This window comes from Pipistrellus hanaki (genome assembly GCF_964339955.1).
Source record: "Pipistrellus hanaki genome assembly, chromosome: 4".
In the NCBI taxonomy this organism is placed as follows: Eukaryota; Metazoa; Chordata; class Mammalia; order Chiroptera; family Vespertilionidae; genus Pipistrellus; species Pipistrellus hanaki.
Genome location: NC_140506.1, coordinates 13,295,645 through 13,311,901, shown reverse-complemented (window position 1 = coordinate 13,311,901; position 16,257 = coordinate 13,295,645). Strand labels below are relative to the sequence as shown.

The 16,257-nt window shown below is 52.5% G+C and overlaps 2 protein-coding genes across 2 annotated transcripts in view; one reads left to right on the top strand and one right to left on the bottom strand.

The window, feature by feature from the left end:
- Positions 1-7,386, top strand: part of ANKH (ANKH inorganic pyrophosphate transport regulator) — a 110,478-nt gene extending 103,092 nt beyond the window's left edge. Inside the window, exons 9-12 of the mRNA XM_084881649.1 lie at positions 1,933-2,062; positions 4,503-4,626; positions 5,191-5,290; positions 5,900-7,386. Of these exons, the coding sequence (XP_084737775.1) occupies positions 1,933-2,062; positions 4,503-4,626; positions 5,191-5,290; positions 5,900-6,013 (468 nt within the window). The 3' untranslated portion in view covers positions 6,014-7,386. The remainder of the gene's footprint in view (positions 1-1,932; positions 2,063-4,502; positions 4,627-5,190; positions 5,291-5,899) is intronic.
- Positions 1-16,257, bottom strand: part of TRIO (trio Rho guanine nucleotide exchange factor) — a 749,917-nt gene that overhangs the window by 338,808 nt on the left and 394,852 nt on the right. The window lies entirely within an intron of this gene.

Genomic DNA, 16,257 nt, shown 5'->3' with positions numbered 1-16,257 from the left:
TTTCAGTAATGTTCTGTGATTGCTTGAACCCCAGGCTGACGGAGTTCAGCTACATCGTTCTAGAAGGCCCAGCCTAGGCTCTGGTGGGCGTAGCAGACAGCTCTGCAGAGGCGCCTCAGGAGCATGCGGCCTGATAGGGGAATCAGGGCACGCTTGGCACAGATAGTACCAGGCAGAAGAGAGTAGTTCAGTGGTGCCACATTGAATCACACTGTGGCATTTGAGAAATGGAATATCAAAACCACCCTCCTCAGAAGCTCTGTTGGGGATCCACCAAACCTAACATTTTGTTCTCAAGGGGCCATTGCAGTCACCGGCCCAGGTTACTGGGTATTTTTTGTAAATGTCTCAGGTGATGTGGGTGTGCTCACCATGGTCCTGCCTTCAACTGGGCTCTAAGGTCTTCCAAGGCCATGAAACGCCTCGGGGTGCCCATCACCCAAGCAGAGAATTCAGAGTGGGAATCCCCTGGCTCTGCCACAGGCGCTGGCTGCACCCTGTGTGACATGCAGGGACACCCTCCCTTCCCCCTGACCTGTTGTGACCGAGAGGCCATTGTGCAGTGATTTCCCAAAGCCGAGAGATTGCCACAGGGGCATCGCCTCATGTTCAGATCATTGCTGGCTCCTAAATGCACACGGTATCACAGGGATTGTCCTGGAAGCCCTGGTTTTTAGCAGAGTGTGGTCTTTCCGTAAGTGTGGCTTCCTCTTCCTGGGTCTTGAGGCACAAATCAAGTCCGGATAGTTCCCACTGCCCCGCTCAGTGTTATTGTGAAGTTGCCACACGAAATGGCCACCTTACCTGGGCTGTAGGCATGAGCGGTCCCACACTGTTTCAGGCCGGCGCTTTGCCAAGGGAGGAATGATGACAAGGCCACCTGCCCGGGGCACGCAGAGGCAGTGAGAGAGCCTCTGCGCTCTGAGTTGCGACATCTGAGGGTGTTTTCCTTCATGTCAGAGAGAGGCTGTAAGGACGGGCAGCAGGCATGAGGCTACATGATGATGCAGCCCCCGGGGTATTCTTCCCAGATGTTGGAAAAGATATGGCAGAATTAAAGCTCCATTGCAGTTATAAGTGAAATATATACTAGATCCTCCTCTGTATTTTTTTTTTTTTTTAATATTTCGACATGACACAGTAAACAGGACCAGCCTAATTCCGGGAAACCTAATTTACCCAAAGCCTAAAGGGTGTTACAGTCTAAAATGCCAGTGTTCTGTTTTTGCATGACTGTCATTCGTTTTATAACGCATTCACTTTCCTTTTAGAGAAGAATCGCTCTCTTGCACCTTCATGAAGGGAGAGAATTAATTGGGAACTGGCGGGATTTTCACTCCACTTCCCTCCACCCCCGTCCATTTCGGTTCCCACTTCCTCAAAGGGATTCAGCACCCAGAGTTCCCCACCTCATGGCTGTGGTCTCTCATTCTCTGGACTAGACCTTGCAGGCTTCCGGGCCTGTGGTTCATCTCAGCATTGATGTTTCCCTCTCCATTAGCTGTGCTGATTCAGGGATGCTGCATGCATCCAGATGCTTCCAGCACTTTTTAATATTGGGTGAAAGCTGTAAAAGTTGTGTTAACAGACAAGTTCCCCCTGAACAGACTGAGCTGGTTAGCAGTCCAGCTAAACCTTCCATGAGAGTGGTCCCCGCTCACCGGCCAGCTCACCCACTCAGTGCGTCCATATCTGCCGCTGCCCGGGCCCCTGTGGGGCAGATGTGGCAGGTGGGTGGAGGCCGGTGCGAGCCGTGAGGACAGAGCAGGGTGATGGCGGCCTGAGGACCAGTATGCCAGCCTCCAGCTTGGGCAGCTCACCCTCTCTCTGAGCTCCTCGGGACATTAGAATGCCTGGCTTCCTCATTCCACTCGTTGATGCCTTTTCCTCACAACCTGGCTGACTCCTCTCCCTTCCCCCACAACCCCCCAGCTCTGCTTTGTGATGTTCTGGACCCCCAACGTGTCCGAGAAGATTCTGATAGACATCATCGGCGTGGACTTCGCCTTCGCCGAGCTCTGCGTCATTCCCCTGCGGATCTTCTCCTTCTTCCCCGTCCCAGGTAAAGCGAAACCGACCGAGGGGCGGGTTCCTCCTCACCCCGCTGCCCGGCTCAGTCTTCTTTCTTTGCAAGTGTTTGCAATCGTGTCCCAGACAAAACCGCAAATCCTCACCATGGTCCGGAAAGACACGGGGACATGGCCCGGTAGGATGCAAGTTCAGGACACGACGCCTACGGGAAATAATCAGTTTCTTAAAGGACAGCGGTTGCAAACACGGGAAAAAGAAAGCTGACCCCTAGGGACAGCGTGAGGAGTTCGGGGGCAGAGAACTGCCACGCACCCTGATCGTGGTGGGGACACGAGTCTAGGCCTGTGTCAACCCCCTGAGAACTGTAGATGCAGAAGTCAAATTGTAGGTATATCAATTTCAGGAGTAAAATGGGGTGAGGGGAGCAGCCTGTGAAACCTGGATCCGTACAGAGAAAGAGAGGGACCGCTGGAGACGAGGATCGAGGGGCAGAGTTGAGGCAGGAGAGCATGTGGCCAGAGAGAAGCCCACAGCCAGTTTGAAAATTTGAAAATCGGCCGAGTAGTGTGAGGTGTGCCACAGAGAAGGAGATAGCGCTTTATGAAATGAGAAAAGCGGGCTGCAGAACGGTTGCTTCGTATGTCTGCTAGCATGTCTGCAGCACATGTACCGCCCATTGTGTATGCCTGTGTATGCCATGTTCAGGGTACGTGCCTGCCTGTCTGCACACCGTTTCTAGAAGTAACTCACTGAAGGCAAACAGTGCTTGCCTCTGGGAAGCAGGACAAGGGCCCCCGGGAGCCAGGCCCGGAGGAAGACCTTTGTGCTATATTCCCCCGTTAAACTCTGTACCAAGTGCATGTTGTTTCCTGTTAAAAATCTTCTTGCCCAAAAATTCCACCCCAGTCAGGGAGCTGAGGAGCCAAAACCTACAGAGAGCCCAGTGAGGTTAAGAGACGGGCCATGGAGCTCGGCCAGCCCTCTGCACCTGCCAGCCCAGTTGTCCCCTGAGTCACACAAGCTGCCCTGCTCTTAGGGGCCAAGCGCTCCTGGAGACTGGGTCCCTTGGGTGTCGCCTTCTTGGCTGTGGCAGTCACGGAGGGATGAAGGAGCAGGGGTGGAGGGGAGGCAGGACCCTGGGGAGCCAAGCTCTGGAAGGCAGCGCCACCTTGAGGCGCTGCCCTCACAGTGTTGCTTGGAGGAGGGGCTGGAAGTCTGGGAGACCCGCTTCATCTCCGCTGGAGACTCCCTCACCTGTGTCACCCTAAGGGCTTGCAGACAATCCAGTTTCCACCTGTGTGTGCAGCCTGCAGGGCGCAGGCCAACCAGATTAGCATTCTTTTTTAAAAAATATATTTTATTGATTTTTTTTTATAGAGAGGGAGAGGGATAAAGAGTTAGAAACATCGATGAGAGAGAATCATCGATCAGCTGCCTCTTGCACACTCCCTACTGGGGATGTGCCCACAACCAAGGTACATGCCCTTGACCGGAATCGAACCTGGGACCTTTCAGTCCGCAGGCCGATGCTCTATCCACGGAGCCAAACTGGTTTCAGCTAGATTAGCATTCTACCTGTGTCCTCACCTGCGCCTTTGCCCAATCCCAGGTGTGTGTCTGAGCCTCCTAAATGCAGCCCTCCCCCCTGGGCGGGCAGGGCACACAGAGTGAGAAGACAGCAGGCCCTCCCTCCAATGGGCTTACTCCCTCGCCCCAGGTGAGCGCTCCTTAAACACCCTCCAGGTGGAGGCCATATATCCAGGCACTTCTTGTTGATAACTGTTTTCCTCCAAAACCAAAATCAGCCAGCAGTTCACACCTGTGGCTGGAGCCCTCCATGGCGCCCAGGTGGGGTGCCTGCCCTCCCGCAGTTCCCGTGGGGATGGGGAGACGGGGAGAGGTGTCTGTAACACATCCACCTGTAGGAATGACAGGGAACTGCCAGGGACAGGAGGAGGGAGGTGACTGAGGTTTGCGGTCGGGACGGCTGAGGACATCAGGGACGCGGACAGAGCAGCCCCTTTCCCTCCCTGACAACTTGTCTCTGGGCTTTTGGTCCAGGTTTGCTCCTCACTCAGAATCAGGTTTGATCACGGGCAGCCGTGTCTTCTCCCTGAGTTTTCTCTTCTCCCTGAGGTTTCTCTTCTGGAAAGGAAGGGTCTGAGCTTGAGACTGGGGGAGGAAGGGGGGCTGGGATGGCGCGGACAGGATTGTCTCTGTGGAGGAGGGAACTGCCTGCAGCCACTCTCTGTCTGGATGCTCAGGGCTGTGATGGGGCAGGAGCCGAAGTAGGGACGGGCTGCCAGGGAACCTGACAGGAAGATGGGGTGACGTCAGGGCAGCAGCAGCAGCAGGGCCTGGGTCCCAGCCAGCGCCCCAAGGACCCCGGTGTGCTGCCCAGGGGCTGGAAACCACAGGCTGCAGGCCCCCAAGGAGAGGTGGTGCTGACCAGCCCTTTGCTCTCCGTGCAGTCACCGTGAGGGCTCATCTCACCGGGTGGCTGATGACCCTGAAGAAGACCTTCGTCCTGGCACCCAGCTCCGTGCTACGCATCATCGTCCTCATCACCAGCCTGGTGGTCCTGCCCTACCTGGGGTGAGTCATCGGGGGCGTGGGGCTTCGGGTCCCCCTGCCACTTGAGTTCTGTTCAGATGGTTGCATTTGCTTTTTTTGTGTGAAATCCCCACACATAACTAGAAGTAGAAATGCAAAGTTGCATCCTGTTCTCTGCCTGCGAGGCTGTTGAGATTCATTCTCGAAAAGTCCTTTCAGGGTCAGGCCCCTACACACTATTCACTGAGCTCTCACCACAACTCCCAGTCTCCCTCGGAAGGGGTGTTACTCGGTCCCTCCAACTTGGAAGTGTGTGTCGTGTCCCCCCCACCCCCACCCCACCCCCCTGCACTGTGGGGGTTGCTACAGTCTGCGGTCTCTCGAGGGATGGGGACATGGCCCGGCCACCAGAGGTGCTGAGCTGAGGCAGAGGTCCAGGTCCCCACCCCATGCAGGTGCACGGTTTATTAGGTACAGACTCTGAATGCGATTGTCTACACCTGGTGCCTCTCGTCTACACCGTTCCTGGGTGTCGCTGGATTCTGACACTGTGTGTGCCTCCGCACCGATTTAACACACTAACGGCCTTTGCTTTCTCATCCCCAGGGTCCACGGAGCCACCCTGGGCGTGGGCTCCCTCCTTGCGGGATTTGTGGGAGAATCCACCATGGTCGCCATAGCCGCGTGCTACGTCTACCGGAAACAGGTGCGACTTGGGGACAGGCTCCCTGTGTGGCTGGGAAGCCTCCTCCCGGGTGGAGGGAGACCTGAGTGGCTCCTGTGCGCCCACAACAGGAGGCCTCCCGTCCTTCCGCTGGGCCCACACCACAGGGGCAAGGCCTCAGGGCAGCCACCCGGAGTGAGGACAGCCAGGCACAGGGTGGGAGAAAATGACAGCAAGCCCGGGGCTGGCCCGGAGGGAGGGATGCTCCCACAACATCAGGTCACATGCTCATCCCGAGGACAAAGGGTCTGTAGGGCCCTGAGCAGGAGGGTGGGGAGAGCACAGGCCCTGCTGGGAACTGGGGGGCAGAAGTGGTGTCCCCGGGTAGAGGCAGGTTGCCATCAGCTGACGGTGCGTTCAGAGGGCACCGGGGAGAGTGGTTGGGATAGGATCGCCCAGAGTACCTGGCACAGTGCCGGCGTCCCGGTAACCAGACAGAGGGGCACACGCTGGACCAAGGGGCAGCTTGGGTGAGGTCACCCCAGCCATCCTCGAGACCCAAGCCCGAGACCCTGAGGGCCTCCCCCTGCTCTTGGCCCCACTGTGACGTGTCCCGCCACAGCCCACGCTTACGTGTCTGCCTTGGTCTAGAAAAAGAAGATGGAGAACGAGTCAGCCGTGGAGGGAGAGGACTCGGCCATGACGGACATCCCCGCCGCCGAGGAGATCACGGACATCGTGGAAATGAAAGAGGAGAACGAATGAGGCGCGGGACGCACGGGCACGGCGGGGACCGCGGGGACGACACCCCGGCACCATCTCCTCTCCTGTCGCGTTTGGGTTTCGGTTGTTTTGATAATGAAAGAGGCCCTGGTTGGAAGGTTTCATGTGAACTCCGTCCGGCATACTGGGTATGCTCCCACCTACAGCAGCGGGACCCCGGGGATGGTCTCTGCCGCTGCTTTGTGAAAACCCACACCACGGGCGACTTCGAGCCCCGCTAGACGGAAACCCACTGGACATCGCTGCCCCGTAGTCGTCTCCTCTCCCTCGGACAGTATCCACTTGGAACCAAAGGACCGCGGCCCTGCCCTCCCTCGCCCGCAGCCACCACCGCCCAGCAGGCCACGCACGGCGCCTGCCCTTCTGCATCTCTCCGAAGAATCCACCGAATTACAACTCGGCTTTCCACGGCTTCCCAGCGGCACGGCTGTGCAGGGAGAGGTGACCCCGGTGGCCTGCCACCACGGAGTCATCGCCTGTCCACCGCACCCGTGCAGAGGGCCAGCCCGCCGGGGCCTTTCCCACGGAAGAGGGGAATCTGTGAGTGTGCGGGGCAGCTGGATGCAGAGAAAAGTGTGAGATGCCACAGGGACAGCCCGCTGCCAGCACCGACCACTCCGTCTCCCCTGGCCTCCTGCTAGGCCCGGTGAGCGCTCACACCCTGCCCCGCCGCCTGCCGTGTACATACCCGAGCTAACTGTAACCTTGTCACCAAAGCGCAGCATCTCCTCCGAGAGTTCCTGCATCCTTCCGCATGGCTTCCCCCACCCCCGAAGGCTTGCTTTCCACTCACCTCTCCTGAAGGTGGCGCTAGAGCAAGGGGATTGGAGCGTCCTAACTGGACCTTTTAGTTTTCACAGTGAACTGCAGCAGCTTTAAGTCGTAACCTAGCCTTCTCCTGCCAGGTTGTCGTATCTCGTAACTTTTGAAGTAGGTGTCTTACCTGGTCCAGCCATTCTTAGTCATAACCGTGCGGTACAGGTAATTCCTCATGTACGCCCCTCCCACGCCACAAGATAAAGCAAGACATTTTATAAAAACAACTTCCAAAGTCACTATGTGATGATACTTCCCTGAGATGATACTTCCCTGAGATGATACATTTGAAATCCATTTAGTGCAGTATATTTTTCTAAGTTTTGGAAAGCGGGTTTTTTCTTTTAAAAAAAATTAATATTAATAATATGGACACCGTTCAGTAAATTCTTGATTTCGTCAAAATTCCTAGACTGAAAGAACCTAGACACAAAACTATTTTAAAGATATAAATATATACTGTATATGTTATGTAATTTATTTTAGGCTATAATACATTTCCTATTTTCGCATTTTCAATAAAATGTCTCTAATACCAATATGGCGATTGCTTGTGTGTCCACATATCTGCCTATTGAAACGTACTGTATCGATGAACATTGTCTCTTATTTGTAGCAGTTTTGCAAAGCCTGTCATTTGTACCTAAATATAAGGATCTGTAGATGACAAGAGAACTACTTTTGATCCTGGATACGGGTATCAATGGGTTAGCTGGAGTAGACACTGGGGAGAGTGGAGGAGATGGATACTGGAAAGGGAAAAAGACGAAAGGAGAAGGCCAGGCGCTTGTACTTACTGTCTTCAGTGCTGTGTGATCCTATTGTTCCTCTAGAAAAAGGGATGTAAGGGCATAAAGTCAGGCATGCGCATCACGGGCTGCATTCATGTTTCTGGACACCCAGAGACCCTCAGGGATGCCGCCGCCAGGACCAGCCGGCAGGTGCTCCGCCGGAGGCTGAGTGCTGAAAACGGGATACACAGCTTTGGGAGCTTTCAGAGGCAGATCTGAGACAATGGGGGAAAATCTGATTGTACCGGCTTTTCAAGTACATGACTAGAAAAGTAAGCAGCAATGTTCCTTTAACCCAGGTGATATTTCATGCTGTTGGGTTAGAGCTTAAAAATTGAAAAAGCAGGGGAAAAATTGAAAAAGCGAATTCTTTCCCTCTAAATCAGGGAACCATCAACTAGAGATGCCAGTAGGCAACAAGATCATGTTGTGAGGACTTCCAAACCCTCTCGGTGAAAGGCTCACAGGCTACAGTGTTTTGGTAGACTTTTGGAGAACCCAGGAAGCAACCCGCAGACCAGACCACGGCGATGCCCCTGGGACAGTCCTGTCCACTCCTGCCACCCCAGCCCACTGCCTCTCTAGAAGAGAAAACTCACGGCCTCTCAGACGGTTCCTTCACCTGGGCTGCAAGCATCCTGACAAACACACACCTTAGCTTCCCAAGCAAACCCCATGCTGGCAGGGTCTGCCTCTCTTCTGAGAACCATGGCGGGAAAGGCAGCCAAACCGGGAAGTGGGGCCACTTCTTCCCCCTTTTTAGAGTAAGGAGGGGGCATTCTCTCTCTCTCTCTTTTTTTTTTTTTTTTAATGTTATTGATTTTTTACAGAGAAAAAGAGAGAAGGATAGAGAGTTAGAAACATCGATGAGAGAGAATCATCGATCAGCTGCCCCTTGCACACCCCCTACTGGGGATGTGCCCACAACCAAGATACATGCCCTTGACCGGAATCGAAGCCGGGACCTTTCAGTCCTCAGGCCGACGCTCTATCCACTGAGCCAAACCGGTTTCAGCAAGAGGAGCATTCTCTTGACTTTGCTGATCAAAGAAACATCCCCCAACACAGGTTTTTGTGTTTTGTTTAAAACATTTTTTTTTTTTTTGAGAGAGAGGGAGGAAGGGAGAGAGAAACATTGATGTGAGAGTGGAACATCGAGTGGCTGCCTTCTGAATGTCCACCCTCTGCCAGGGATTGAGCACGAAACCCAGGCATGTGCCCTGAGCAGAAATGGAACCAGCAACCTTTTGGCACATGGGGCAGTGCCCAAACAAATGAGCCATACCAGCAGGAGCAACACAGGTTTTTTGTTTTTATTGCACATTCAATGCTCAGCTTATAGCCTTGAGGGTCTCATGTCAAGGACCATGAGAAGACCTGGTGTGACGTTCTCCGTGCTGAGTGACTGCTTGTAGACAAAGAGAACCTAAAACTACAGGGGCATCAAGGCATTTTGTTAATATGAATGCTGACAAGGTGAGTTCGGGCAGCTCAGCGCAGTGTTTCTGCAGAAGGGTTTTCCCTGCACAAGCCCAGGTCAGAGCATCTCCTCCGTGGCCTCCCTGCCCTTTTGAGGGGCTGTGTGCGCTCTGCCCCCAATAGCGGGATCTCGGTGGCCCTGGGCAACAGTGAGACACCCAGGAACTGAGCTCCAGGAAGAGCCAGGCAAGGCTTCCTCCAGGAAGGTCTCAATAGGATGGGCCGCCGGCCACGTGGTTCAGGGTGTGTTGAGAGGTTTGGACATGGCAGGAACCTCTCACCTGTTTGGGATTCTGTAATTTGGGCACAGCCACAGGTTTCCATCATTGGGTGGAAGTCAGGTGCACCCCCTCGCTGCCTGCCTTGGGCTTACCTTGTGCTGAAGATCTCCTCCCCCCTACCCACCCCATTGTGTTTTGTTTTGTGCTGTTTTAGCGTCAGCAGGTGATTTGAGTTTGAGAAGTGGTTTTGACTTCTTTGACTTGAAGAAGTGGTTCTAACGCTGAGCCACACTCAAGAAGCCAAAGAGCCGCATGTAGTTCGAGAGCTGCGGTTTGCTGACCACTGGGTGAGGCACTATTGGAGGGGCCAAATACAGTTTCACTAATGGAGATGTACCATTTCACTCCTCGAGACTCGCAATGAAGGATCATGGGAGGGCGGGGCCGGAGGCCATGAGGAGGGGGCGGGGCTCCCCAGCCAGGGCAGCTCTGAGGGCTCACAAGCAGCTTCTTCCCGGGTTCTCTCCTGATGGGGCTAGTCATTCCATTCCGCATATGAGAGCAGTTATCCAGTGAGATTTTAGCGTCAGAAGTGAAAAGATTCCACGGCTTCCCTCCCCTCCTAACCAGTCATTCGTGGGGTCTCATCTCATGGGTAAGTGGATTTTTTTTTTACTTTTTACTTCAAGCTGAAGTGGGAGACTAAGAGCCTGCGTTGCGAAATAGAAAGTATTTATGCTGTAGTAACTAAAGGACGTGAGCTTGAGGAATACTTTCTTGTGTTTGAGAAGACGGCTCCAGTGCCTCTCCGAGCAGACCATGGCCCAGGGCAGCCTGTACCCCATGGGCCAGGGCCCGGCCTCTCCCTGTGCGGGTCCCTGACCTCTAACTTAAGATGCAGTCTCCAAAGGGATGCACAGGCCAGGGAGTTCCCAAGGGCTGCCCTTTTTGGTGGGGTGTGTGTTTTGGGAGCAGGGGAGAACCAAAGTTGCGATGGGCAGGGCTTTCTGAGACATGGCAATGTGTACACCAGCCGCCCGGCCCGCCTCCTGCAGACGGCCATGCTCACACACAGCTCTCCCATCGGAAAGCGTGTTTCTGAGCAACATGTTTGGTAAACATGCGAGATGCCCTCCGCCTGGGTGTCTGTTTTGGTCATTTGCGGCAGCCAAACCCCCCGTGGCTCATCAGCTGCCCTAACCGCAGGTGAAACAGGAGGGAGGGAAAGTCTGAGGCCACGGGCCCGAAAGCCCGGCTGAAAGAAAACACATGAATGTTCTAACGGAGAGAGATTGTGTTATGGAATCAAAATAGCCCACTTTGGAGTCAGGTAAACGTGACCGTCCAGTCTCAAAGGGGAAATTGAGGAGGAGGGCTGGTGAGATCTTGTGGGTTTCCTGCAGTGGCCTCTCCAGAGGGGAGGGTGGGACTCTTAGCCGTTGCCGCCTCAGCGGAGAACAGCAGCAAAGGTGGGCCTCCTGGGTTTGTTTTTCTTCCATTACCGTTGCCAAGTCCAAGTGGTTCCAAAGGAATGTTTTTCTCAGCTTCGTCTGCGTTCCGCCAGGGTCTCTCGCAGACTGCTTACGGAACACACGGTGGTAAGACCACGGCCCACCCCCCACACGGCAGAAGGTTCTTACAGGGTACGTCTGGTTAAGTTAGGCAACTCAAAGGGTACTTTGCTCCAAGAACTTGAGGCTGTCTTCTATGGTCCGTGCAGAACAAAAGCACACAAGAGCTAGGAGCCCTTTCTCTCTCCAGAAGTATATGTGGTTTCAGGTTAAAGAAGGGGGAGGTAACAGCTGTAACCGGTTTGGCTCAGTGAATAGAGCGTCGGCCTGCGGACTCAAGGTTTGATTCTGGTCAAGGGCATGTACCTTGGTTGCAGTCACATCCCCAGTGAGGAGTATGCAGGAGGCAGCTGATTGATGTTTCTCTCTCATCAGTATTTCTAACTCTCTCTCCCTCTCCTATCCTCTCTGTAAAAAAAAAAAATAAAATATATATTTTTTTAAAAAGGTGGGGGGTGGTGGAGGCAGAGCAGCCATGTGTACCATTGCCTGTCCGGTCTGGTGGAAATCTGGCCTGTGGAATTGGTGGTTACTCTAAGATTTAGCAGATGTCCTCCAACTATGAACCCGGGACAGGAAACGGTGCCTTTGGAGTTGGGGAACATTACAGCCAGCTGGCCTCTGCTTCCCTGAAGCATGGGGCTGTGAACATGGGGGACCCACAGTTTCGGTCCAACAAAAGAGTATAGGGTACACATATCCATGCCAGTCACTCAACGCCCGAAGGGTGGGCCAGTCACCCCAAAGCAGCCCCTTCCCTGGGGTGCTACGTCCACAAGGTTTGTGGGGCAGATACACAGCCCCTTGGGTCTCTGACATATTTGGCTTGCTTAGCAATGTATTAAGAGAGCAAAAGTCAAAAGCTAGCGTGACCAGGGAGCTGGTGTAGAGCTAAGAAATCTTGACAGGCCAAAACCGGTTTGGCTCAGAGGATAGAGCGTTGGTCTGTGGACTGAAGGGTCCCAGGTTCAATTCCGGTCAAGGGCATGTATGTACATTGGTTGGGGGCACATCCCCAGGGTGTGCAGGAGACAGCTGGTCGATGTTTCTCTCTCATCGACTTTTCTAGCTCTTTATTCCTCTCCCTTCCTCTCTGTGGGAAATCAATATATATATACTGTATATAAATCTTGACAGAGCTACCCAGGAGTCTGTTCAAGCCCACACCCATTCATCTAAGGTAGGGGTGTCGAACTCAATCAGAGAAGGGGCCAAAATGTAAAATCCAGCCTAAGTCGCGGGCCGAATGGTTTACTGAACAGTCATAAACTGACAATGTCATAAACTGACAGCGGAGTGCAGTGATGACAGCGCGGTGCGGGCCACATAGCAAGGCGTGGCGGGCTGGATTTGGCCCGCGGGCCTTGTGTTTGACACATGTGATCTAAGGGGAGCTTCCGTGCTGGGCCGTGGGTTCATAGCATGACAGTCCATATCACTCACACCTCTCCAGCCTCACCTTGGTCTCCTGTCCAGTGAGAGGCCTGGGCCATTCCTGCTCAGGCTCCTTCTGGGCCAGCAGTCTATGTATGATCTAAGATTTAGAACACAGCATGGGCCCTGCCATGGAAAAATAAAATTGCCTCATTCTTCATTTCATATCAGATCATCAGCAGTGATCCAGGTTTTTTTAAAAAATAAAATTAAGTCTAGTGGGAGTCATTCCTCGTGCGCTTGGTGGTCAATTCACGGGCTTTCAGTTTCACAGTAAAACAGTGGGTTTAAACTGCTGAAACCAATTACATTAAAATAGTTGTGCAGCCTTTAATTAAAATTGACTGCAGAGGTCAACATAAAATATATGTTGTATTTAAACAAGTGCTACATATGGACTTAACAGATGTAAATTTTTGCATTGTTCAGAGGATTTCTATCTACCTGCTTTGCTTTTAAAAAATTATTTGGGGGATTTGTGCTCATATATTGTCAAGTAGCTTTCATATTCTAACTTTAGTTTAAGTAAAGTTTCAACAGTTGGTTTACAATTGCGATTGCTTTTAGCTTCTTGATTTTCTTATTTTAACCATGAGTCTGTTTACACACCCCAAATTACATGGCAGCTGACTGCAATTTCCTTTTTTTTTTTTTTGGTCAAACGTACTGGAGATATTAAAATTTTGACCTTTGCCTATGTAGCTAAAACCCCTAACCATTGGGATAGTTCTCTAAATGCCTTAGTATTTAAATATGACCTATTTCTTCAAGCTCTACTTTGTATTAAAATAAATTTGTACTTCCCATAGCTACAGTAATATTGAAAGTACTTCTCTGAAGCCCAACTTCTCTTCCCTTCTAAAAAGGCCAGACTTAGAGGGATGCTAGGAAAGCCAGAGGCACAGAACCCCAACACCCCCTCCTGCCCACATCTAAGAGACTGTCCTTAGCAATCTTTACGTGAAAGGCATGCCTCTTTTTTTTTTTTTTTTTTTTTTTTTATGTAATGTCTTAACCTCAAAGAATCTCAGCCCTCAGTTTCTGTGAACTTCTATGGGGGGTGACATGGAGAAAGTGTTGTAATACATTGTGCACCAGGAGTTTTATTGCTAGCTTTACGCAGTGGCCAGAGAAGTTTTGATTGAACAAGGACAAAACCTTTTACAAAGTATCATACTTTAAAAAGATATTAGCTTGTAAGGACATGTAATAAATAACTTCAAAGTTTCAAGGCGTGCCTTTAATGTTTATGTAAGACGCTGTGTCATAGGAAAACACGAGAATGCTCGTGATCCGCCCACAATGTGTTAAGACACCTGTAATCAACAAGGGTGTAGGCATTCCACGGACTTGCTTGGCTTGGCCTGTTTCCCCCTGAGCTGCTTCGTTACATGGCTCTGAGTTAAAATCCCAGGCCTCAGCCCTGCCTCTGCCACACTTCCCCTTTCTGCCACCAATGCTTTAACACTGCCTTGATTTTTAAGTCTAAGAAATAGGCTTTGGTTCCACCCATGGCACTGGGGAGATGGCGTCTTCCTGCCTGGCTCTAATGTCACGCTGGGGAGCTGTGCTGGCATCAAATCGTGAATTTTCCCCGCAGCAGTACCACGAGGGCAAATCTCTCCCACGCTCCCGCCTGACAGCCAGGTGAATCCCTTTATCATCCACTGAGAAATCTCCCACACCCATCCTCTGACCCCCAGCTGTTTTCCCTCAAAGAATCTCTCACCCCTCCTCTGCATCCTCTCTAGTCAGACTGGCTCAGCTCAGGCGCTCCCGGGTGCTCTGACTCGAAAGACCAATAAGGAATGAACAAATACAATAATTATCATTCACCTCTACGCCCAAGTTCTTCCATCACATTCATACTCTGAGGGAAAGTGGCTGAGGCACACAGGCTGGGTCAGCTCCAAGACAAAAGCAATCCTAACTGTGACCCTAACCCTAAATCCTACCCATAACCCTAACCCTAGCCCTAAATCCTAACCCTAATATTAACCCTAAACCCAAACTCTAGCACTAACCCCAAACCCTAACCTTAACCCTAACCCTAAATTCTAACCCTAAATCCTAAACCTGACCCTGATTCTCACCCTGGTGGGACAGAAGCTCACAAATTCGTGCACGACTGATTCAAAGAGCGACATCTCCCCTATGCCTGGCAACTCCACGCCCTTACTTAGTTCTGCTCTGCCTTCCCCCACCTGCCCCCACTGCCCAGATTTCAGCACCTCCCTCACCCACAACTGTTCTAAATGCTGTTTAATTCCACCTTCTTTGTAAAAGAATAGAATGGCTCCCGGCCCCGGGCTTGCTCCCTCCTTAGCTGGGAATCTCGTTCTGCATGTTCCCAGGTGGCCTAATCTGGGCCTGTTCTGATTCCAAATTCACGATGATCCTCAGGGCTGCTAGCCCAGCCCTGGCTTGTTCCAGCCACCTCCCAGCATCTCAGAGGGGCCGGCCAGACCTGGCCTTCAGCCCCTCCCATGCTTTCTCCTGACAAGGTGAATGATGTCATCACCACCCAGAAACCTGCTCTACTGGCCCGTCCCCTTGCTGTCAAGTCACTGCCTTCGGCCCTTCCTCCTCTGTCTCTCCATCCCTCCCTCTGTCCTCTTCAGAGCAGGTGCTCCTGGACCCCGAGGGCCTGGATGCTGCAGGAGCCTTCTCCAGGCTCAGGGCCGCCAGACCAGGATGGAAGTAACCCCTCCTGGAATTCTGCAGTGCACAACCTGTACCACCATTCCCAGCGGTCTGACCACCTGCCCCCCACCCCCTTCACCTGCCCTTCCAGGCCGGCCCTTCCTCTCTCTCTTGGTCTGGGTTACTGCCAGGATGGCCCTGCTGAGCCTGGACTATGGGTAGTAAATGAGAGCCCAGCCAGGGAGCAGGAAGGTGCTAACCCCCCCAGAGCAATAGCAACACACAATGGGAATCCTGCTGGCACCCAGCCTCCTGCTCCGGCACCTAAACTCTGGCCCCATTCCAATCTTCTCCGTGGCTCTTCATTCACCATGAGGGCATAGAAGAGGAGACATTTAGAAAGAGAATCTGGAGAGATGGTTTCTCCTCCTCAGGGGTGTGTGCACATGTGTGGGAGAGTCCCTGATACTGAAGCCTAGAAAAGAGCTTTTCAGCGGGTACTCAGGGAGCTTGCAATGGGCCCTTCACAATTGGTCACCTTTGAATCCTATACCAGATTAGTTACTCCAGTTTTACAACTAGAATAGCATTTGGCAACTTGAAATAATGTGGTCTCTTTATTATCCAAGCGTGAGCAAGGTGGTATTCTCCTACTTGAGCTGTAGGAGACAAAAATAAAGCTGCTTTGTGATTCTACCCCTGGAGTCACGGCTCTCAAAGGTGGGGAGGGTAAGAGAGGACTAGGGAGGGCAGGGCTGTGCCAGCTCATCCTTGCCTCTGGATTTGGAAAAGAGCTGCCCTGACCAGGCTCTCTTTGGTGAATGAATGAAGGCATTCACACCTTCCTCACCTGAACAAGCTCTGACCCTACGTCACCTGCACATCAGCTCTCCCTCCTATGACCTTCTCCTCCAACTCTATTTTTATTTTATTTTTAATGTGGTTTTTTTTATTGATAGTATTACAGATATCTCCCATTCCCTCCTGCCAGTCCCTACCCACCCCCTAGGTCTTCACTACCCTACTGCCCATATCCATGGACTATACATATAAATATACTAGAGGCCTGGTGCATGAATTCATGCACGGGTGGGGTCCCGCCACTCTTCGAGTTGGCCAGGGGGACACAGGAGGTTTGCAGGCCAGCCCCGCCCCCGATTGAGGTTAGGAGGGGGAGGGGGCAATCAGGGTCCCGATTGGGCCAGTTGGCCATCACAGTCGTTCCAGTTATTCTGGTTGTTTGGCTTTTATATATACAGATAAGTTCTTTG